General features: G+C 41.4%; 2 protein-coding genes across 3 annotated transcripts in view; both read left to right on the top strand.

The window, feature by feature from the left end:
* Positions 1–2692: 2692 nt before the first annotated feature.
* Positions 2693–9308, top strand: LOC106570904 (uncharacterized). Of its 2 annotated transcripts, none has more exons than XM_014143482.2 (4): positions 2693–2811; positions 3623–4318; positions 5585–5817; positions 8575–9308. In XM_014143482.2, the coding sequence occupies exons 1-4, from the start codon at positions 2739–2741 to the stop codon at positions 8869–8871; spliced, it is 1299 nt and encodes a 432-aa protein (XP_013998957.1). In that variant the 5' UTR covers positions 2693–2738; the 3' UTR covers positions 8872–9308. The 2 variants fall into 2 exon arrangements, with proteins under 2 accessions (XP_013998957.1, XP_013998956.1); XM_014143481.3 differs by having other exon boundaries at positions 2706–2832.
* Positions 9309–16681: 7373 nt separating this feature from the next.
* Positions 16682–23209, top strand: part of LOC106570905 (ras-GEF domain-containing family member 1B-A) — a 55854-nt gene continuing 49326 nt past the window's right edge. Inside the window, exon 1 of the mRNA XM_082961599.1 lies at positions 16682–17026. The gene's annotated coding sequence lies outside the window, so the exon portion shown is untranslated. The remainder of the gene's footprint in view (positions 17027–23209) is intronic.

Below are 23209 nucleotides of genomic sequence, written 5' to 3'. Positions count from 1 at the left end.
GATATCTCAAAGTGCTGTACAGAAACTCAGCCTAAAACCCCAAATAGCAAGCAATGCAGGTGTAGAAGCACGGAGAGAGAGAACCTGAAAGGAAGTAATTCCCAAACCTTCCGTAACAAAGCCATCACCTACAGAGAGATGAACCTGGAGAAGAGTCCCCTAAGCAAGCTGGTCCTGGGGCTCTGTTCACAAACACAAACAGAGCCCCAGGACAGCAACACAATTAGACCCAACCCAAAAAGATAATTACTTGACACATTGGAATTTACATAAAAACAGAACAAACTAGAATGCTATTTGACCCTAAACAGAGAGTACACAGTCACAGAATACCTGACCACTGTGACTGACCCAAAATTAAGGAAATCTTTGATTATTTACAGACTCAGTGAGCATAGCCTTGCTATTGAGAAAGGTCACCGTAGGCAGACCTGGCTCTCAAGAGAAGACAGGCTATGTGCACACTGCCCACAAAATGAGTTGGAAACTGAGCTGCACTTCCTAACCTTCTGCCAAATGTATGACCATATTAGAGACACATATTTCCCTAAGATTACACAGATCCACAGAAAATTTGAAAACAAACCCGATTTTGATAAACTCCCATATCTACTGGGTGAAATACATCACAGTAGCAAGATTTGTGACCTGTTGCCACAAGAAAAGGGCAACCAGTGAAGAACAAGCACCATTGTAAATACAACCCATATTTATGTTTATTTATTTTCCCTTTTGTACTTTAACCATTTGCATGTAGTTACAACACTGTATATAGACATAATATGACATTTGAAATGTCTTTATTCATTTGGAACTTCTGTGAGTGTAATGCTTAAAAAGAGAACTGGTAACTAACATGCAGGAGGAAAAAGAGAACTGGTAACTAACGTGAGGCAGGAAAAGAGAACTGGTAACTAACGTGAGGCAGGAAAAGAGAACTGGTAACTAACGTGAGGCAGGAAAAGAGAACTGGTAACTAACGTGAGGCAGGAAAAGAGAACTGGTAACTAACGTGAGGCAGGAAAAGAGAACTGGTAACTAACGTGAAGCAGGAAAAGAGAACTGGTAACTAACGTGAAGCAGGAAAAGAGAACTGGTAACTAACATGCAGGAGGAAAAGAGAACTGGTAACTAACATGCAGGAGGAAAAGAGAACTGGTAACTAACATGCAGGAGGAAAAGAGAACTGGTAACTAACGTGCAGGAGGAAAAGAGAACTGGTAACTAACATGCAGGAGGAAAAGAGAACTGGTAACTAACATGCAGGAGGAAAAGAGAACTGGTAACTAACGTGAAGGAGGAGAAGAGAACTGGTAACTAACGTGAGGCAGGAAAAGAGAACTGGTAACTAACGTGAAGCAGGAAAAGAGAACTGGTAACTAACGTGAAGCAGGAAAAGAGAACTGGTAACTAACGTGAAGCAGGAAAAGAGAACTGGTAACTAACGTGCAGGAGGAAAAGAGAACTGGTAACTAACATGCAGGAGGAAAAGAGAACTGGTAACTAACATGCAGGAGGAAAAGAGAACTGGTAACTAACGTGAAGGAGGAGAAGATAACTGGTAACTAACGTGAAGGAGGAGAAGATAACTGGTAACTAACGTGAGGCAGGAAAAGAGAACTGGTAACTAACGTGAGGCAGGAAAAGAGAACTGGTAACTAACGTGAAGCAGGAAAAGAGAACTGGTAACTAACGTGCAGGAGGAAAAGAGAACTGGTAACTAACATGCAGGAGGAAGGGAGAACTGGTAACTAACATGCAGGAGGAAAAGAGAACTGGTAACTAACGTGAAGCAGGAAAAGAGAACTGGTAACTAACGTGAAGCAGGAAAAGAGAACTGGTAACTAACATGCAGGAGGAAGGGAGAACTGGTAACTAACATGCAGGAGGAAGGGAGAACTGGTAACTAACATGCAGGAGGTAGGGAGAACTGGTAACTAACATGCAGGAGGAAGGGAGAACTGGTAACTAACATGTAGGAGGACAAGATAACTGGTAACTAACATGCAGCAGGAGAAGAGAACTGGTCTTGTTCCCCTCTTCTCTTGTAATCATCTAGTTATCTGTACTGTGGTGCATTGGATCATCATTCTACACGTTATGACTAGGTTATTGTGCACACTGCTGTATGTCTGTGTAGACAATACCAGTAATTAAAGGAATAACAATTCAAGGAATAGCAAAGCTTTCATCCTCACCCTCCACCTCCAGTTTTAACCCAGACATTTAATGGATGTCATTGATGGAAGGCATGTGGCAGTTGGTGGTGGGTGACAGGCTCTCTGGACATCAGTGGATCAGAGTAGGTAGAAAAAGCATTAGCTGCGGTTAGCTGCAGCAGGACTCATGTACTGTGTTAGAGATGAAAGGATAGGGAAGAAAGTAACCGAGGTGGAAGGAGGGACACACAAAGATATACTGACCCAGCTAGCATATTACTTTTACAAGCCACTCACTGTTCTCAAATTGTCTCGTTCCTCATCTAAAAATGTTTTGCAATTTTTGCCCAATGTAGTGTTTTCAATATTATCTTATGATTGCATATTTTGGGACAAAAGTAGAATATCTATCCACTACACCTATGAAGCTGCAACATTGTGACAATAATTTAATGTAGTTACACGCGTCAGTGGTCATTGACTCTAAAATGACCAAAAAACATTTCCTCTGCTTCTTGGTGACGTCACGCAAACGATACTCCGAAACCGGAAGAGAGGAAATCACACCGTTATCTCTGGATGTTTACACCGAAAGCGAAGATGAACCCTCCGATTATCAACTCTACTAACTCGGTCACAACTTCCACGAAAAGTACGTGTCTGATACGAGGCAGTATGTTTTATTTATTCATTTTGTGCATGCATCGCTCATCCATAACGTACTGTAGATAGCCTAGCTAACGGTAACGTTACTGTTAGTTAGCCTAAGTCAGGAAATAGCTAGCTAACGCTAACTGTGCTAGCTACGCAGACTACACATGCTGGCAGAGCTTCGATGTCACTTTGTTATCGAAGAAACGTATGTTTTATAGCCTTGATATACCCGTTGTGATATTAGATAACAAGCTATTTCTCACACAGACAAGCTAGCAAGCTGAAACTTATCTTTGACTCTCTTGCATACCACTTAGCTAGCTAATTGCTACTGTACAGTCAACTAGCTAGCTTGCTACTCTCAATAAATGGTTACAAAAAAAAGGTCATAATAACTAACTAGCTGAGTTTACTCAACTCCATGATGGAAGATATCCATATTACAGGGATTTAAACTAGAGCTAAGTGATAGCTAGCGCGATGCTGTTGCCAAACATTATAGCTATCATTTGAGAGATTATAGTTATTATTTATAGGGCCATCCGGCAGCATCAACAAGAGTCTGCATGCATCACACTTTTAATTAAAGCAAGGAAATAGAAACATAATTTGAACCTGTTGCCTGCAATTCAGGGTCATTTTGTGTGGGGGAGGGAGGGCAACTGATGTAAGGATAGTCGCTAACTAGTACCAATGTGTAAACCTACCCTATGAGCAAAATACCTATTGTCTTCACTGTGTAGCTTCATATTAATAAGCAGGCTAATGCCTTATGGTTGTACTGTACTGTCCACACATCACTCCTGCAGGGAAGCGAGAGGCCGAGCGCTCCGTCAACTGGACGGTGGAGGAGACTCAGGTGTTGCTGTGTGCCTGGAGTGACGAGCACGTACAGAAGAGCCTGGCGGAGAACGTCCGAAACCGCCATGTCTTCAAACACCTCTCAACCCGCATGTGTGATCTGGGCTTCTCACGCAGCCCCCACCAGTGCCGACTCCGCGTCAAGACCCTCAAGGCCAACTACGTCAGAGCCAAGCTGCTGAGAAGCGTGGACGACTCCCAGCCCTGCAGTTTCAGGTACTACGCTGAGATGGACGCTGTGCTGGGGAGAAACTGTGCAGTGGATGGGATGGGAGGAGGGTGCCATTTTGGATCTCCTGAAGGGATAGGAGGACTAGGAGGGCTCCATTTTGGGTCTGAAGGAATAAGAGGAGGAGGACTCCGTTTTGGATCTCCTGATAGGATTGTAGGAGGGCGACATTTTGGGTCTGTCGATGGAATAGGAACAGAACCCCATTCTGGATCTCCTGAGGGGATAGGAGGACGGCAGTCGCGGTATCTGGTCTCTGAGGTGAAGGTGGAGGAGGAGGAGGACAGAGAGGCAGAAGACACAGACGAGTACGAGTCCAACGGCATAGGAATCAACGGTCAGCCACTGGCGGGCTCGGGTGGAAGACGCCATGATGTTTTTGTAGACCGCCTCAACGTCTATCATGAACCTGTTGGTATGTATTCTACTGTCTGTCACACTTTCTTCTATCAGTGCCACTGATTTTCATTGAAATTATCATTAGTAACAAATCTTAGATGTGTTTTTCAATGAGCTCCAACCTCTGATAGAAACTGAAGTACAATACTGACTGTATTAACACAGTTAATCTAGTCTTTACATAATACAATACTGACTGTATTAACACAGTTAATCTAGTCTTTACATAATACAATACTGACTGTATTAACACAGTTAATCTAGTCTTTACATAATACAATACTGACTGTATTAACACAGTTAATCTAGTCTTTACATAATACAATACTGACTGTATTAACACAGTTAATCTAGTCTTTACATAATACAATACTGACTGTATTAACACAGTTGATCTAGTCTTTACATAATACAATACTGACTGTATTAACACAGTTGATCTAGTCTTTACATAATACAATACTGACTGTATTAACACAGTTGATCTAGTCTTTACATAATACAATACTGACTGTATTAACACAGTTAATCTAGTCTTTACATAATACAATACTGACTGTATTAACACAGTTAATCTAGTCTTTACATAATACAATACTGACTGTATTAACACAGTTAATCTAGTCTTTACATAATACAATACTGACTGTATTAACACAGTTGATCTAGTCTTTACACAATACAATACTGACTGTATTAACACAGTTAATCTAGTCTTTACATAATACAATACTGACTGTATTAACACAGTTGATCTAGTCTTTATACAATACAATACTGACTGTATTAACACAGTTGATCTAGTCTTTATACAATACAATACTGACTGTATTAACACAGTTGATCTAGTCTTTATACAATACTGACTGTATTAACACAGTTGATCTAGTCTTTATACAATACAATACTGACTGTATTAACACAGTTGATCTAGTCTTTATACAATGCAGACTGTATTAACACAGTTGATCTAGTCTTTATACAATACTGACTGTATTAACACAGTTGATCTAGTCTTTATACAATACTGACTGTATTAACACAGTTGATCTAGTCTTTATACAATACAATACTGACTGTATTAACACAGTTGATCTAGTCTTTATACAATACAATACTGACTGTATTAACACAGTTGATCTAGTCTTTATACAATACAATACTGACTGTATTAACACAGTTGATCTAGTCTTTAAACAATTTCAAATCAAATTTGACAATGTTTGTGAAAATAAATCTTAAATGAATTAGAATCATTATCGAGTTCATCTCTTGATTGCAGGTCGTCCATTAGAGGTGGACCTGAGCTCCAGATCCCCCTCCCCACCACCACCACCACCCCACCCGGCCTCCCCTCTTCCGCCACCCCCAGACCCTAGCCCGAGCTGTGGTACCACCATCGACTCCACCCAGTCCCTAGAGCCTGCGTTGAAGCACCTGGCTGACTGCTTCCAGAGGCTGGTCTCAGAGTCCCGGGGGCTGCTGGTGCAGCTGGAGGGCCAGAGGCAGGAGCAGGTCAGAGACAGATATATGATGCATCCCAAATTGTACCCTATTACCTTTACAGTGCACTACTGAATAGGGTGTCATTTTGGACGCACACATACAGTTCTGCCAACTGTTAAACTGGGACGGCATGTTATCACCGTTGACCATACCATTTATCCGTTCATGATGAGTATTTGGATTCTTGTTCGAATTTTAGACAGTCAGTCATTTAAAAATCAGAAGATTGCTCATGAGGAGCTAACATGGCTGTCATGGAATTATATTAAAGTAAATCCATCTTCAATACTTTTGATAGCAACCTCAATGTCTAAACCGTATTCCACCTCAAAAAGCACCAGAAAGAGGATTTCAACACCCACTATCTCAGATTGTTCTAAAATCATTTCTGTAGTTAGAAACAGATAAGATTAGCATTCCTACAACATTATTCTGTTGAAATATAATTTTATCTCTGCAAAATTAAGCTGATTGCACCCAAATTGGCTATTTTAAGTTCTAGAATTCAAATCACATTTTTTATTTGTCACATGCGCCGAATACATACCAGGTGGTGATGCAACCAGTCAGGATGCTCTCGATGGTGCAGCTGTAGAACCTTTTGAGGATCTGAGGACCCATGCCAAATCTTTTCAGTCTCCTGAGGGGGAATAGGTTTTGTCATGCCCTCTTCATGACTGTCTTGGTGTTCTTGGACCATGATAGTTTGTTGGTGATGTGGACACCAAGGAACTTGAAGCTCTCAACCTGCTCCACTACAGCCCCGTCGATGAGAATGGGGGGTGTGCTCGGTCCTCTTTTTCCTGTAGTCCACAATCATCTCCTTTGTCTTGATCACGTTGAGGAAGACGTTCGTATAATATTTAATAAATATAGTACATAACATCCAATTTGGACTAAAACAATGAGCATCTATCTATGGTGTACACCTGTTGTATTCGGCGCATGTGACAAAAAAAGTAGTAATTTGATTTGAGTACGATATGAGGATTCCAAAGAAATTGTCAAAATCCACCCATGGACCACCCACGGACCACCCACGAACAGACCACCCATGGACCACCCATGCCAATACCATCCCAACAACCTGTATATAGTGTTAGTTCTCTGTCTGACCAGTAGAGTGGAGCTGCAGCTCAGTGTATTGTTTCTTCATCTTATGTAATGTATTCTCAGTGAATTTGGTGATGGTTTCCCCCCCCCCCCCTTTTTCAGAGAAATTAGTCATTGAAGTTTATGTCCCATTCTACATCCTGATATTACGGTGTTCTGACCACTAGATGGTGCTGTTACTGCTATTAGGAACAGCACCATCGAGGAACAGCACCCCCCCCTAAATGTTAAAGGGATAGTAAACCAAAATTACATTGGTTTCCTTACCCTATAAGCAGTCCATGGACAAGGTACGACAGCAAACCATGCTTCTCTGAATAGAGAAACACTGAGAAAGAAATAGTCAGAGCTGCAGCCCCATACTACAGGTCAGACAGACAACTGATAATACAGTGCATTCTGAAAGTATTCAGACCCCTTGACTTTTTCCACGTTAGACATATTCTGAAAATGATAAAATAGTTATGTTTCCTCATCAATCTACACACTACCCCATAATGACAAAAGCAAAAACTATTTTTTGCAAATGTATTAAAAATAAGCCTTAAATATCACATTTACATAAGTATTCAGACCTTTTACTCAGTACTTTGTTGAAGCACCTTTGGCAGTGATTACAGCCTCAAGTCTTCTTGGGTGTGATGCTACAAGCTTGGCACACCTGTATTTGGGGAGTTTCTCCCATTCTTCTCTGCAGATCCACTCAAGTTCTGTCAGGTTGGATGGGAAGCGTCGCTGTACAGCTATTTCCAGGTCTCCAGAGATGTTCGATCGGGTTTAAGTCCGGGCTCTGGCTGCTCCACTCAAGGACATTCAGAGACTGTCCTGAAGCCACTCCTGTGTTGGCTGTGTGATTAGTGACGTTGTCCTGTTGGAAGGTGAACCTTCGCCCCAGTCTGAGGTCCTGAGCGCTGTGGAGCAGGATTTCATCAAGGATCTCTCTGTACTTTGCTCTGTTCATCTTTCCCTCGATCCTGACTAGTCTCCCTATCCCTGCCACTGAAAAACATCCCCACAGCATTATGCTGCGACCACCATGCTTCACCGTAGGGATGGTGCCAGGTTTCCTCCAGATGTGATGCTTTGCATTCAGGCCAAAGAATTCAATCTTGGTTTCATCAGACCAGAGAATCTTGTTTCTCATGGTCTGAGAGTCATTTTGCCTTTTGGCAACTCCAAGCGGGCTGTCATGTGCCTTTTACTGAGGAGTGGCTTCTGTCTGGCCACTCTACCATAAAGACCTGATTGGTGGAGTGCTGCAGAGATAGTTGTCCTTCTGGAAGGTTCTCCCATCTCCACAGAGGAACTCTGTAAGCGTGACCATCGGGTTCTTGGCATGGGTGACTTTTGACCATTTTCTTTGGGATCCTCGGGTCTTAATCATTGTTAGAAATTGTTTTGGTTCAAATCGGATTGTATGTGCTATATTTATAGAATATTATATGAATCCTAGAATTTAAATGGCCTGATTGGGTGCAATCAATTAGCTTAATTTCTCAGAGATCAAATTAGATTTCAATAAAATAATGTTGCAGGAATGCTAATCTTATCTGTTTCTAACGACAGAAACGATTTCAGATCAATCAGAGATGGCAGGTGTCATGGCTTGCTGATATGACATGGAATGACCCTGTGTGTGTCTCTCTCTCTCAGACTCGCTGGCAGCAGGACCTCCTGTCTCAGTGGCTGGAGAGAGAGGAGAGGAGGCAGAGGGAGGCAGCAGACAGGGAGGACCGGAGAGAGAGAGCTCGGATGGAACATGAGGTCAGGGTACTGCAGCTCCTCACTGGTCTGGCCCAGAACCAGCAGACGAACCAAACACATCACAGCTGCTGCCACCAGTGTTGCAGAACGGAAGGGGTAGCAGGCAGTGGTTCCAGGGCCTCGACCACTACTAGACTCGATAATGGAGCTGGGGACAGCGACAGGACTGAATCAGAGACCACATAGACAGGGTGGGAGGTGATGCAGATCTGGGCCAAATACAGTATTTGATGTACGTTAATGTATTTGACTCGTGTGTGTGGTGAGCTTTCGTTGCCTTCTAAATTGGAAAGGACTAGGCTTTCAGAATTTGTTTACCTCTTTGCCTGGTCACTTGTTTGGAGTGTACATTCTGCTTTTTATAAAATAAACTATACAATGGGGTTTAATCCTAGGATTTCTTAGGATAACAAGAATAATTTGGTGGGTGCTTATATTGGTCCTATTAAAAAAAAAAAAAAGTGTGTTTTGCATATCCCAACTCTCCCTGGGAGAGTGGGGTCACATCCAGTGTCTCAGTGAAACACTGAGACAATCTCAACTGTAATACGTTTTATTATGTTCTGTGCCATTTTACAGTTTATTCTGAACTGTCTTACCAATAAAATGCATTGGTATCGAAACGGTTATTTTAATTTTTTATACGTTTGTTTACTCTTATCTATACCACTCACGTTGCCGTCGCACGTAATTCACGTCATCCGTTGTGTTTGTGTCTGTCAACATTCTCAGACTCCTTTATGATGTCAGGGCTACTGCAGCATTATAAATAGACGTGTTGATGGCTCGCTGAATGGGCAGGCGGTGGGAGGGGTGGTTAGCTCACCACAGATCAGCGTAGCTAAAAGAGGTGTTAGGGATTTTTTTTTTTTACTGTTTTTAGTTAAAGGTGTGAAGCACGGTTGGGTTGAGGTCAGTTCAACGTCAATTCAGGAACTCCAGGAAGTGAATTGACATTCAAACATCTGAGTGATGTCTATTTTCCGTTCATTTGAATTAGATTTTTTTATTTTTTTATTCTTCCTGAATGTATACTGAACTAAACCAAACCCGAGTTTTTGCAGCGGTTTAAGGCGTCACTACAGACCCTGGTTCGTTCCCAGGCTGTGTCACAACCAGCCGTGATCGGGAGTCCCATAGGGTGGCGCACAATTGGCCCAGCGTCATCTGGGTTAGGGGAGGGTTTTCGTCTGGGGTAGGCCGTCATTGTAAATAAGAATTGCCAAGTTAAATTATTTTGTTTTTTTAAATGGTGATTGTGAGGAGGAGACCAAAGTATTTTAGCAACTGTTTCAAAAACTTTAGACCAGGTTACTAACCGCCCTTCTGAAATATTACAAAACAAATCAGCTCCATAATCAAACTGGTCCAACATAAATCCTATAGAGTCCGTTTTTTTTTTCTTCCTATTGTATTATTGACTGTACGTTTGTTTATTCCATGTGTAACTCTGTGTTGTTTGTGTCACACTGCTTTGCTTTATCTTGGCCAGGTCGCAGTTGTAAATGAGAACTTGTTCTCAACTGGCCTAACTGGTTAAATAAAGATAAAATCAAAAAAAAAACAAAAAAAACATGTTTAAATCCATGTTAGCAGGAAACTTATACGTATAAATCCACGTCAGCCATACATTATGACTGATAACGCCATCCTGATCCTAATGCCTGCCATTAACTTCTCCTTAGTACTAGCAAGTCCTTAAATGCTCTGAGAAAGATGAATGACAGTATGTGAATTTGTCTAATTCCAGATGATCTATTCTAATGCTGTAGCTACTGTTGACAATCATATGGGTGGATTTGCTGTTATTACGCCCTATTCAAAACAACTGGGATCTCTGAAAATTACAAATCATGACGTCAGTGATCTTCAGTTAGGTAAGTCGAAATAGATTTTTTTCCCAGTCGGAGCTCGTTCCCCCCCCCCCCAGAGTTCCCAGTTGCTTTGAACGCACTGAAGTCAGATTTCCTAGTTGTTTTGAACGCTGCGTTATACTGTTGTAGCATAGGGTAAGAGAGAGAGAATATGTGTGTCGGAGAAAGAGAGAGTGAATGTAGTATTTTGTGGGGCTTCAGGGAAGGGAGAGGGTTGGGCTCTTCAGTGGATAGAAGGAATTCCTTGGGAGAATCTCTTTTGGTTTTGCGTCCTCTTGCCTCCTTTTGAAAAAGGTCAAAGGTAAATCTTGGAGAGGGAACGTGGATGAAAATGCTCTTGTATGAAATGTCCTCTAATCGCATGTCATCAGGCAAATTTAATGTTGTGGACAGGCGTTCCGCTAGCGGGACACCTAGCCAACAGCCAATGGAATTGCATGGCGCGAAATACAAAAACAACTAAAATACCACAATTCAATTTTCTCAAACAATCAACTATTTTACACCATTTTAAAGATGAGACTCTCGTTAATCTAACCACATTGTCTGATTTCAAAAAGGCTTTACAGCGAAAGCAAAACATTAGGTTATGTTAGGAGAGTACATAGACCAAAATAATCACACAGCCATTTTCCAAGCAAGCATATATGTCAATAAAACCCAAAACACAGCTAAATGAAGCACTAACCTTTGATGATCTTCATCAGATGACACTCCTAGGACATTATGTTATACAATACATGTATGTTTTGTTCAATCAAGTTCATATTTATATCCAAAAACAGCTTTTTACATTCGTGTGTGATGTTCAGAACATGTATTCCCACCAAAAACTTCCAGTGAATTTACAAAAATACTCATCATAAACAAAATACATAACAATTATTTTAAGAATTATAGATACAGAACTCCTTTATGCAATCGCTGTGTCAGATTTTAAAATAGCTTTTCGGCGGAAGCACATTTTTCAATATTCTGAGTACATAGCTTGCCATCACGGCGAGCTATTTTGACACCCGCCAAGTTCGGGTCAAACTAAACTCAGAATTAGTATTAGAAATATTCTATTACCTTTGCTGATCTTCGTCAGAATGCACTCCCAGGACTGCTACTTTCACAATAAATGTTGTTTTTGTTCCAAATAATGCATATTTATGTCCAAATACCTCTGTTTTGTTCGTGCATTCAGGTCACTATCTAAAGGGTAACGCGCGAGCGCATTTCGAGACACAAAACGTCAAAATGTTCCATTACCGTACTTAGAAGCATGTCAAACGCTGTTTAAAATAAAATGTTATGGTATTTAAAATAATAATAAAATAGCGATAATATTCTAACCGGACAATAGTGTATTCATTCAAGGAGGGAAAGAAAAAACAGCGTGCTCGCGGGAATGCGCATATCCAATCTCTCTGTCACCAGGCAGACCACTGAGAAACTGAGCTACTATACTCTGCCCAGAGACAGGAGAAGGCTCAATCCGCTTTCTAAAGGCTTTAGACAGCCAATGGAAGCCTTAGAAAGTGCAACGTAACCCCACAGATACTGTAGTTTCGATAGAGAATCAAAAGAAAAACTACAATTCTCAGACATTCCACTTCCTGCTTGTAATTTTCTCAGGTTTTTGCCTGCCATATGAGTTCTGTTATACTCACAGACACCATTCAAACAGTTTTAGAAACTTCAGAGTGTTTTCTATCCAAATCGACTAATAATATGCATATTCTCGTTTCTCGGCAAGAGTAGTAACCAGTTTAAATCGGGTACGTTTTTCATCCGGCTGTGAAAATACTGCCCCCTATCCTAAACAGGTACGTTTACGGGGTGGAATCCCAAAATAAGGTGAAAGGATGAGTAGTATATCGTTTTTAAATCTTTGCATGCTTTTCTCCTTTAAGAAAACAAAACTGATTCAAAGGGGGGGGGGGTATTAAAACACTTCCACGCTTGTCACCGCGAGGATACTATTGCGCTTGCCTACTAATGAATTGACACGCCTCGACCCCTTATCAATTTCTGGGTCACGGAGGAAGAGAGGACGGAGGAGTCAAGGTCCTAATGAGAATCTCCGCCTTGTTCAGTTCTTCTCAGAGTAAAGTTGATTTGTGAGTGAAAAGCCAGGCTCACCATTGTTCAATGAGGAAGTCTCTAGTATAGATGTGTTTTTTTGGGGGGGGATAAATTAAATGCAAGTCCAGCCTATTGATAGCCTCCACCAGGCCTGGGTTCAAAAACATTTATTTAAAAACATATTTCTGTGTATTTGGGTATTTTCAAATACACAGCTCCAAATTTTTTATTTATTTATATATACTTTTATTTCAGTATTTGAATGGTTAGTTGGAAAAAGAATAAAAATAGTTCACTAAATTATATTTTGAAAGCATTTTCAAATTGCTGGGTAAATGCATGGGAGTGTCTTTGAGTCAGTGTATTTCAGTATTCTTAAATACATTCCAATTTTCAACTTTTAACATAAAAAAATAAAATAATAATAATTTAAATATTTGTTGTTGAAAAATAATTGAAATATATGGTATTTGAACCCAACCTGGTCTCCACATTTATCATGTTATTTCAATGGTGTTTGATTTTGTGGAATATTTTTGCAGATGGGTTAGAATATATGAGATTTTTATTGTATTTATCCACATCACAATCAAACAAGTTGCCATTGATAACTGTGGGGACATTACACTGCCATGCCATCTGTAAAACCTGCATGACACAAAATCGGAACCTTCATTTCTAAGCTTAGCTACAAATGCTTAACATTTATTTTTTTTAACTCATTATAAATGTTTAAATCAATTACACAAAACTCAATTCAGCACAGGCTTGCTTGTTTAAACAATTGTCACATTCAATTATTTTGGCAATGAATGAATGTCACAACTGTTTAGTCCCCTAAAACATTGTTTGAGACATCAGTCACTACAGTTTATTAGATCCCTAAAATGATAACGACATACCTGTGTTCAAAGATTTCCTTGGTTATTATCGCATATCTTCTGATGCAAATAATTGCCAAGGAGCTCCTACAACCCAGCTATGATTAATAAGTGAGAGATTATTGCTGCGTTCGTAACCAAGTGGGAAGTGGGAATTTACCACGTACAACTGGGAAAAAATGCACTTGAACGGGGAGAGGTTATACGGACACGCCTGGTGCCCAAATTGATGAGGTTTGTCCCGGGGCAGCGAGAGACGAACGGATTCGGTAAATTCAGTTCAGTCCTGATTAGCCCTTTCCAGCTGTCTAATTTATGTTTGCGGCTACAAAAATCTAACGTGAAGACGATAATGCCGTAGTTGTACGTTTTCTATGAAAATCCCCGGGACTTGAAAGAGGAAGCGGTGGTGAAAATGAGACGGGTGAGGCGGCCTCACTAACGAAATTAAGTCAGCAAACAAATAGATAGCCATTGCTCTTTGTTCTGCTAGCGAATGTGCAGTCACCATCCACTTGGATACCAGACGTGTCCGTATAGCCTCTCCCACTTGAACGGCCCTCTGACTGGTAATTACTAGTGGAAAACCCATCTATCATACTGACCTCTGATGTCACCTACTAAGAAAATTACCTTGAAAACAGCATTTTCAGCAGTTAAATGCAACAGCGAAACATTAGGCCCGCTATAAAAAGCAATCTATTAAAATGGTTTTTGAGCACTATAATTTGTTGACTGTAAGTGTGATAACTGTATTTTTAGTTTATGGTTTACGCAGCGTGTTGTTCATTAGCCAATCAGCGTTTCTCAACGAGTTGAAAGGAAGTTAAATCATCCAACTGGTATTTACGACTTCACAACTGGTAAATTCCCACCTCTCACTTGGTTACTGATAAAAGTCACCTCGTCCGAGAGAGATTTACACGGCTATCAAAACGTCACGCCAGGGTAAGCCTATACGAATCACAGTCCTTATTTTAAGTGTTTCTAAAATCCCCTATGATAAAAATGAATGGTGAAAAAACAATTAGAACCATTTCCATGTTTGACTGCTAGGTTTTATGGGTATTATGACACTTCCACTGTGGGACTCTATACCTCATCAGTATATTCATTCCTTTGAACATGTTGATCATGTTCAGCTTCGTGTAGAAGTGGAATTTCGATTGAATCAACTTCATTGGCAATAACAAAGGTGAATGCTATGTCTGCCGGTAGCTAGGGGTTCAGTAGCTAGGGTTTCAGTAGCTAGGGTTCAGTGGCTAGGGGTTCAGTAGCTAGGGTTCCAGTAGCTAGGGTTCCAGTAGCTAGGGTTCCAGTAGCTAGGGGTTCAGTAGCTAGGGGTTCAGTAGCTAGGTTTCAGTAGCTAGGGGTTCAGTAGCTAGGTTTCAGTAGCTAGGGGTTCAGTAGCTAGGGGTTCAGTAGCTAGGGTTCAGTAGCTAGGGGTTCAGTAGCTAGGTTTCAGTAGCTATTCAGTAGCTAGGGGTTCAGTAGCTAGGGGTTCAGTAGTTAGAGGTTCAGTGGCTAGGGGTTCAGTAGCTAGGGGTTCAGTAGCTAGGGTTTAGTAGCTAGGTTTCAGTGGCTAGGGTTCAGTGGCTAGGGGTTCAGGGGCTAGGGGTTCAGTAGCTAGGGGTTCAGTGGCTAGGGGTTCAGTGGCTAGGGGTTCAGTAGCTAGGGTTCCAGTAGCTTGGGGTTCAGTAGCTAGGGGTTCAGTTGCTAGGGGTTCAGTAGCTAGGTTTCAGTAGCTAGGGGTTCAGTAGCTAGGGGTTCAGTAGCTAGGGGTTCAGTAGCTAGGGGTTCAGTAGCTAGGGTTCAGTAGCTAGGTTTCAGTAGCTATTCAGTAGCTAGGGGTTCAGTAGCTAGGGGTTCAGTAGTTAGGGGTTCAGTGGCTAGGGGTTCAGTAGCTAGGGGTTCAGTGGCTAGGGATTCAGTAGCTAGGGGTTTAGTAGCTAGGTTTCAGTTGCTAGGGGTTCAGTAGCTAGGGGTTCAGTAGCTAGGGGTTCAGTGGCTAGGGGTTCAGTGGCTAGGGGTTCAGAGGCTAGGGGTTCAGTGGCTAGGGGTTCAGTAGCTAGGGGTTCAGTAGCTATTCAGTAGCTAGGGGTTCAGTAGCTAGGGGTTCAGTAGTTAGGGGTTCAGTGGCTAGGGGTTCAGTAGCTAGGGGTTCAGTGGCTAGGGATTCAGTAGCTAGGGGTTTAGTAGCTAGGTTTCAGTTGCTAGGGGTTCAGTAGCTAGGGGTTCAGTAGCTAGGGGTTCAGTGGCTAGGGGTTCAGAGGCTAGGGGTTCAGTGGCTAGGGGTTCAGTAGCTAGGGGTTCAGTAGCTAGGTTTCAGTGGCTAGGGGTTCAGTGGCTAGGGGTTCAGTGGCTAGGGGTTCAGAGGCTAGGGGTTCAGTGGCTAGGGGTTCAGTGGCTAGGGGTTTAGTAGCTAGGTTTCAGTAGCTAGGGGTTCAGTAGCTAGGGGTCAGTAGCTAGGGGTTCAGTAGCTAGGGGTTCAGTAGCTAGCTGTGGGTTCGATTCCCACGGGGGGCCAGCACAAAATTGGAAGAAAAAAAAAAAATGCATGAAATGAAATGTATGCATTCACTACTGTAAGACGCTCTGGATAAGAGCGTCTGCTAAATGACTAAAATGTAAATGTAAGTTGTCCGACTTCCTGTCAGTGCATGTGTACATGCCCCTCATGTCATCGGGTACCTCTCCCACATACACGTCAGTAGTATGACATTTGAAATGTCTCTATTCCTTAATTTTTACTGTTAATTTTTGATTGTTTATTTCACTTTTTCACTTTTGAGCCTTTGGGCTCCCGGGTGGCGCAGCAGTCAAAGACACTGCATCTCAGTGCTTGAGGTGTCTCTACAGACACCCTGGTTCGAATCTGTATGTGATACAGCCTTGATAGGGCGGCGCACAATTGGCCCAGCGTCGTCCGGGTTTGGGCGGTGTAGGCAGTCATTGTAAATAAGAATTTGATCATAACTGACTTGCCTAGTTAAATAAAAGTTAAATAAAAAAGAACATAAATCCCATTCCAATAAAGCTCTTTGAATTGAACTGATTTCCGAGTTCCCAGTTGTTTTGAAAGCGGCATTAGCCCGCTTAGTCCGTTCTGGACTGTGATTGGTCGGCGGGACTGCCGTAGAGGCAGGTCATTAGTAGGCTTTCCCGGTTTCTCGAGCTCATACAAGTCAATACGCTCGTGAATGAGGATCTCCAGCTGTGCACTCAGTAGTTGTCCAACGCGGGTATCGCTTCATACGCATGGTGGTTTCATTCTCTTACCAATAACTCTCCAAAGGCTTTATGAATCCACGAATGCACGTTTTTTTTGCAAGTGATGAATATGGCGAATTGCGCGGCTGAGGAGACGTGCGGCTGATACCAGTACAAACTCACAGGTTTCAATTCTCATTGGTACACTTTCTTCATTGGAGAGAGTCCTCTCGAAAGTGCTCGCTTTACTATAGTGGGGGAAAAAAAGGGATATTACGGATTTTACGTGCAGTTTTTCATTCTGAGGTGAGATATTTTAATTTATGTCTTTCCTGTAAACCTTGGAACTTGCTTTAGATTTCTGTACGATCATTTCTTTACTGTCACAGTAATACGCATAGGTTTTATGTGCACACAGAGGGCGGTAGTGTGTGTGTGTATGTATGTATATATGTTTCTGCGTTTGGGAATGTATTTTGCATTCTGTTTCACTTCGTCTGTATTCTGAATTGTGTAGAAATTCAAGCACTATCCGGTTTATTTTTTAAAGCATTTTCTGCGGTGAGTTTTGATTAATATATGGAATAGTTTTGTAATGAATTAACATAAAAAATAGTTGATAAAGCCATAGGTAGGTGTATGCTGGTACGATTTGACAAACGCAACACACAACTCACAGTAAACGTTTCACTGTTAAACCACGCTTGTTGTTTACGAAACATGTGAGTAATAACATTGGATTTGATTCTTCTATACACTGGCTGGTTTATGCAGATCAGATTAATTTATTGGGTTATATAGGGTGTCGGCCAACTCGAGTATTCTCTTCACTAAGCACATCACAGAATGTACTTTAATTGGATTTTTACCATTGGTGTCAATGTTAACTATTTTTACCCCTTACTACCCCGAGTTAAGATGATTCTACCTCACCACAGGACGCAAGGATCAATACAGGGTCATTCTCACTGAATTCACAAAGGTATGTGATAAACATGCTCCTTAGAGTAGATGGCTGCATTCCCGCGGGTCCCGACAGAGATCACTGCGGCGTGGTCGACATTTTTCATGCTGCAGTTGGTAACCGGCGGTCAGACAGACACTTTTGGGAAGTAAAATATTTGAGTTGTCCCCCAGATCATTTGGAAACGGCCGTCTTTCTGCTCCTGTATGCGTTAGCCTATGTCTACCTGTTGTATTAAAAGCACATATGTAATGGGTTATTCACACTCTCAGAATTCACTGTTTCAAACACTCTTAGAAATGTTATAGAAACGAATGGGTTTCTATCACATTGAACCCCTAAAAGTTCTATATAGAATCCTTTTAAAGGGTTCTTTGATCAGAACCCCAAGGGTTCTTTTCCCATGTAGAACCGTGTATGGTGCCATTTATGAATTATGGCTACTATTAATAAATAGTAATATTTTTTTTTGCTTATAATATAATAAACTATTAAAAAAAAAAAAGTTAACGAAATAATACCTGCATCGTTTGGAGGTTTTATTGTCATTATATGCAAACATAGTTTGGAAATATGCACTGGTGGCCAGGAAGGCATCTCTTTGTTTAAATGATGATCCACGTCAATCTTGGTACCAACTCTGGCTGACTTCTCTATAGAACAGTACAGTATGGGTTGTTGTCTGGCTGACTTCTCTATGGAACAGTACAGTATGGGTTGTTGTCTGGCTGACTTCTCTATAGAACAGTACAGTATGGGTTGTTGTCTGGCTGACTTCTCTATAGAACAGTACAGTATGGGTTGTTGTCTGGCTGACTTCTCTATAGAACAGTACAGTATGGGTTGTTGTCTGGCTGACTTCTCTATAGAACAGTACAGTATGGGTTGTTACCTGGCTGACTTCTCTATAGAACAGTACAGTATGGGTTGTTGTCTGGCTGACTTCTCTATAGAACAGTACAGTATGGGTTGTTCCCTGGCTGACTTCTCTATGGAACAGTACAGTATGGGTTGTTGTCTGGCTGACTTCTCTATAGAACAGTACAGTATGGGTTGTTGTCTGGCTGACTTCTCTATGGAACAGTACAGTATGGGTTGTTGTCTGGCTGACTTCTCTATGGAACAGTACAGTATGGGTTGTTGTCTGGCTGACTTCTCTATAGAACAGTACAGCATGGGTTGTTGTCTGGCTGACTTCTCTATAGAACAGTACAGTATGGGATGTTACCTGGCCGACTTCTTTACGGAACAGTACAGTATGGGTTGTTACCTGGCTGACTTCTCTATAGAACAGTACAGTATGGGATGTTACCTGGCTGACTTCTTTATGGAACAGTACAGTATGGGTTGTTGCCTGGCTGACTTCTCTATGGAACAGTACAGTATGGGTTGTTACCTGGCTGACTTCTCTATAGAACAGTACAGTATGGGATGTTACCTGGCTGACTTCTTTATGGAACAGTACAGTATGGGTTGTTGCCTGGCTGACTTCTCTATGGAACAGTACAGTATGGGTTGTTACCTGGCTGACTTCTCTATAGAACAGTACAGTATGGGATGTTACCTGGCTGACTTCTCTATAGAACAGTACAGTATGGGATGTTACCTGGCTGACTTCTCTATAGAACAGTACAGTATGGGTTGTTGTCTGGCTGACTTCTCTATAGAACAGTACAGTATGGGTTGTTGCCTGGCTGACTTCTTTATGGAACAGTACAGTATGGGTTGTTGCCTGGCTGACTTCTCTATGGAACAGTACAGTATGGGTTGTTACCTGGCTGACTTCTCTATGGAACAGTACAGTATGGGTTGTTACCTGGCTGACTTCTTTATGGAACAGTACAGTATGGGTTGTTACCTGGCTGACTTCTCTATAGAACAGTACAGTATGGGTTGTTACCTGGCTGACTTCTCTATGGAACAGTACAGTATGGGTTGTTGTCTGGCTGACTTCTCTATGGAACAGTACAGTATGGGTTGTTACCTGGCTGACTTCTTTATGGAACAGTACGGTATGGGTTGTTACCTGGCTGACTTCTTTATTGTACAGTATGAGTTGTTGTCTGGCTGGTTCCTGAGAAGAAGAACGAAGGAGCAAAAACACAAGTTAATATTTAGAAATAAACATGAGTTAATCTTGAGTAATAAACATGAGTTTATTAAGTCAAAAGATAGAAGAACAACTTGCATGCAGTTTTTGTCAGCAGCAGCTGAAAGAGAGATTCTCAGCCTCTGATAGTTCTGGGTTACTGTCAGACTGAGCAAAACATAGATAGTCTGTTCAAAATCATGTAATGATTAACTAGACTATTAATCACCAAGGTTTATTATACATAATGTAGATGCATACCTCCTCTCAGTCAGCCCACTGCCCATAACATGCATTCAAGAGGTCAGCGGTCTTCTAATGTAATAGTCCTCTCATCTGAATACTGAAATAAAAGGAACAATTAGCTAATTGCCAATGTCAGGCTTGGTCTGTAGATCTATTTGGCATATTCCATAATAACAAATAATAAGAGTTAGCTGGTTAGTGTGTAAAGTGGCTAATTAAAGTAGCTTACCGTTAGCTTTTTCCTTTCTAACGTTAGCTAGCTAGCTAGCTAGCTAGCTTACAAACGGTGCTCAAATTCTAATACAACTTTATTTATCTAGCCTATAGTTTATCACATGACTTTGGCATCATATATTTGAATTAAATAATCAACTTTGCTTACCTTTAAAGATTCAATATGCAGAAATCGCTCTGCCATTTCCTGGTTGTTAAAATTCTAATATTTTGCCTAATTTCAGTTTGTGACAAAACAAGAAATGGTATAGTGTAGAGAATAAGTGTGCCATTTAAACTGCTGTGAAATATATTTTCAATAACCAAAAATATTATATGTACAAAACCGAAAGTATAAGATGCAAAAGCAACATTTTATAACGGGAAGCATAGAAATTACGCATATAGAACAAATCTACCACTTCTTAGACTTGCTTTCAATGTACATTTCTATGTGAATTTGGTCGTGTCGCCCAAAAAGTTACATATTTCAGCTTTTAATAGATATAATATTGGTAGGCTTTTTGCAAGTTCAACCACCGTCGTTTTGCATCGTCATGCTGGACTGGCTTTAATTTTTAAATTTTTAATGTTTTGAATGGAAGTACACATTTTTAATTTACCTTTTTTTTTTAATGTTTGATCTAGAACCCCTTTTTTTAATCTAAGGGTGTTTGCTTTTATTAAACACATTATTTCCTCTTGTTTCTAGCTAGTATTTAGTTCGCAACAGTACAGAAATACCTTATTTACATAAGTATTCAGACCCTTTGCTATGAGACTCGAAATTGAACTCAGGTGCATCCTGTTTCCATTGATCATCCTTGAGATGTTTCAACAACTTGATTGGAGTCCACCTGTGGTAAATTCAATTGATTGGACATGATTTGGAAAGGCACACACCTGCCTATATAAGGTCCCTCAGTTGACAGTTCATGTCAGAGCAAACACCAAGCCATGAGGAGCTCCGAGACAGATCTGGGGAAGGGTACCAAAAAATATCTGCAGCATTGAAGGTCCCCAAAAACACAGTAGCATCCATCATTCTTAAATGGAAGAAGTTTGGAACCACCAAGACTATTCCAAGAGCTGGCCGCCCGGCCAAACTGAGAAATCGGGGGAGCAGGGCCTTGGTCAGGGAGGTGACCACGAACCCGATGGTCACTCTGACAGAGCTCCAGAGTTCCTCTGTGGAGATGGGAGAACCTTCCAGAAGGACAACCATCTCTGCAGCACTCCACCAATCAGGCCTTTATGGTAGAGTGGCCAGACAGAAGCCACTCCTCAGTAAAAGGCACTTGACAGCCCGCTTGGAGTTTGCCTAAAGGCACCTAAAGGACTCTCAGACCATGAGAAACAAGATTCTCTGGTCTGATGAAACCAAGATTGAACTCTTTGGCCTGAATGCAAAGCATCACATCTGGAGGAAACCCAGCACCATCCCTACGGTGAAGCATGGTAGTGGCAGCATCATGCTGTGGGGATGTTTTTCAGCAGCAGAGACTGGGAGACTAGTCAGGATTGAGGGAAAGATGAACGGGGAAAAGTACAGAGAGATCCTTGATGAAAACCTGGTCCAGAGTGCTCAGGACCTCAGACTGGGGTGAAGGTTCACCTTCCAACAGAACAACGACCCAAAGCACACAGCCAAGACAACACAGGAGTGGCTTTTGGACAAGTCTCTGAATGTCCTTGAGTGGCCCAGCCAGAGCCCGGACTTGAGCCTGATCGAACATCTCTGGAGAGACCTGAAAATAGCTGTTCAGTAACGCTCCCCACCCAACCTGACAGAGCTTGAGAGGATCTGCAGAGAAGAATGGGAGAAACTCCCCAAATACAGGTGTGCCAAGCTTGTAGCATCATACTAAAAAGGTGTTTCAACAAAGTACTGAGTGAAGAGTCTGAATACTTATGTAAATGTGATATTTAAAAAAACATTTTTTTTATACATTTGCAGAAATATCTAAAAACCTGTTTTTGCTTTGTCATTATGGGGCATTGTGATGCCATTATCGGGTATTGTGTGTAGAATGTTGAGGGGGGAAAAAAACAATTGAATCCAGTTAGAATAAGGCTTTAACGTAACAAAGTGGAAAAAGTCAAGCGATTTGAATACTTTCAGAATGCACTGTGTATATATAGTGTATTTTTTGCTAGCTAGCTAGCTAGCTAAACATTTGTCTATGGGCTGGCACTGGTATGGGATTAAGTAGAGTGAATTAAATTGTTTCTTCATCATCTTGACACGTAGTTATCTAGTTGTTGCCATCTGGCTAGTAACAACAAGGGCTTTCTACAAAAAAAGTAACATTAGCGCAGACAGCTTGGAATCTAGACCATAAGCAATACGCACAGATATGCATAGCCAAACAACGCTACTGCCATCTTCTGGTTTGGAGTATTTTAACAATGCTGAGTGACTGACGACTTCAAGGTCTTTGCTGTGTGAACACAAAAGAGATTGACTGACGCCGGTGTTCCGAGGTGATAAATACTGTCGGCAGGCAAACATTTGACGATCCTACCAGTGTGTCTGAGCTTTTAGTTGTACGCCTATTAGTAGTTGTAAATTATTAATATTATGCTGTTATTTTTATACAGCAGTTGCCATATTATTCTTGTTGCTAAGTATTGCTTGTTTAAAAAACATTTGGACACTTTAAAACGATGGTGCGTCAAGAGATTTCATCCTGCAATACTTAGGGGGGGTAGACTATTATTATGAGGGGGGTAAACTATTTATCTCGTCACGGCTTCTATATCAGGCCTGAAACATTCATGACAAGGAATACATGGAATTAATGTGTGTGGTCATAACTTTCCATCTGTGACTGGCTATCTGTCACATGTTGGCCATTTTTTTTCTTCTTCTTCTTCTTCTTTGCAGAAGTGTCCACTGGTTTCAGCGTAGGGAGAAAGTCCCTCGTGCTCGAAACTGCACTGCAGATATCTTGACTTTAGGTTATCAACCAAGTGT

This window comes from Salmo salar, chromosome 15 (genome assembly GCF_965601325.2).
Source record: "Salmo salar chromosome 15, fSalSal1, whole genome shotgun sequence".
Classification (NCBI taxonomy): domain Eukaryota; kingdom Metazoa; phylum Chordata; class Actinopteri; order Salmoniformes; family Salmonidae; genus Salmo; species Salmo salar.
This window is presented reverse-complemented; position numbering and strand designations above follow the sequence as displayed.

Coding starts and splice junctions, on each gene's coding strand:
- LOC106570904 (XM_014143481.3), top strand. CDS start 2,739: ATGTTTACACCGAAAGCGAAGATGAACCCTCCGATTATCAACTCTACT. Junction 2,833..3,622: donor TACGTGTCTGATACGAGGCA/GTATGTTTTATT, acceptor TCACTCCTGCAG/GGAAGCGAGAGGCCGAGCGC. Junction 4,319..5,584: donor CGTCTATCATGAACCTGTTG/GTATGTATTCTA, acceptor TCTTGATTGCAG/GTCGTCCATTAGAGGTGGAC.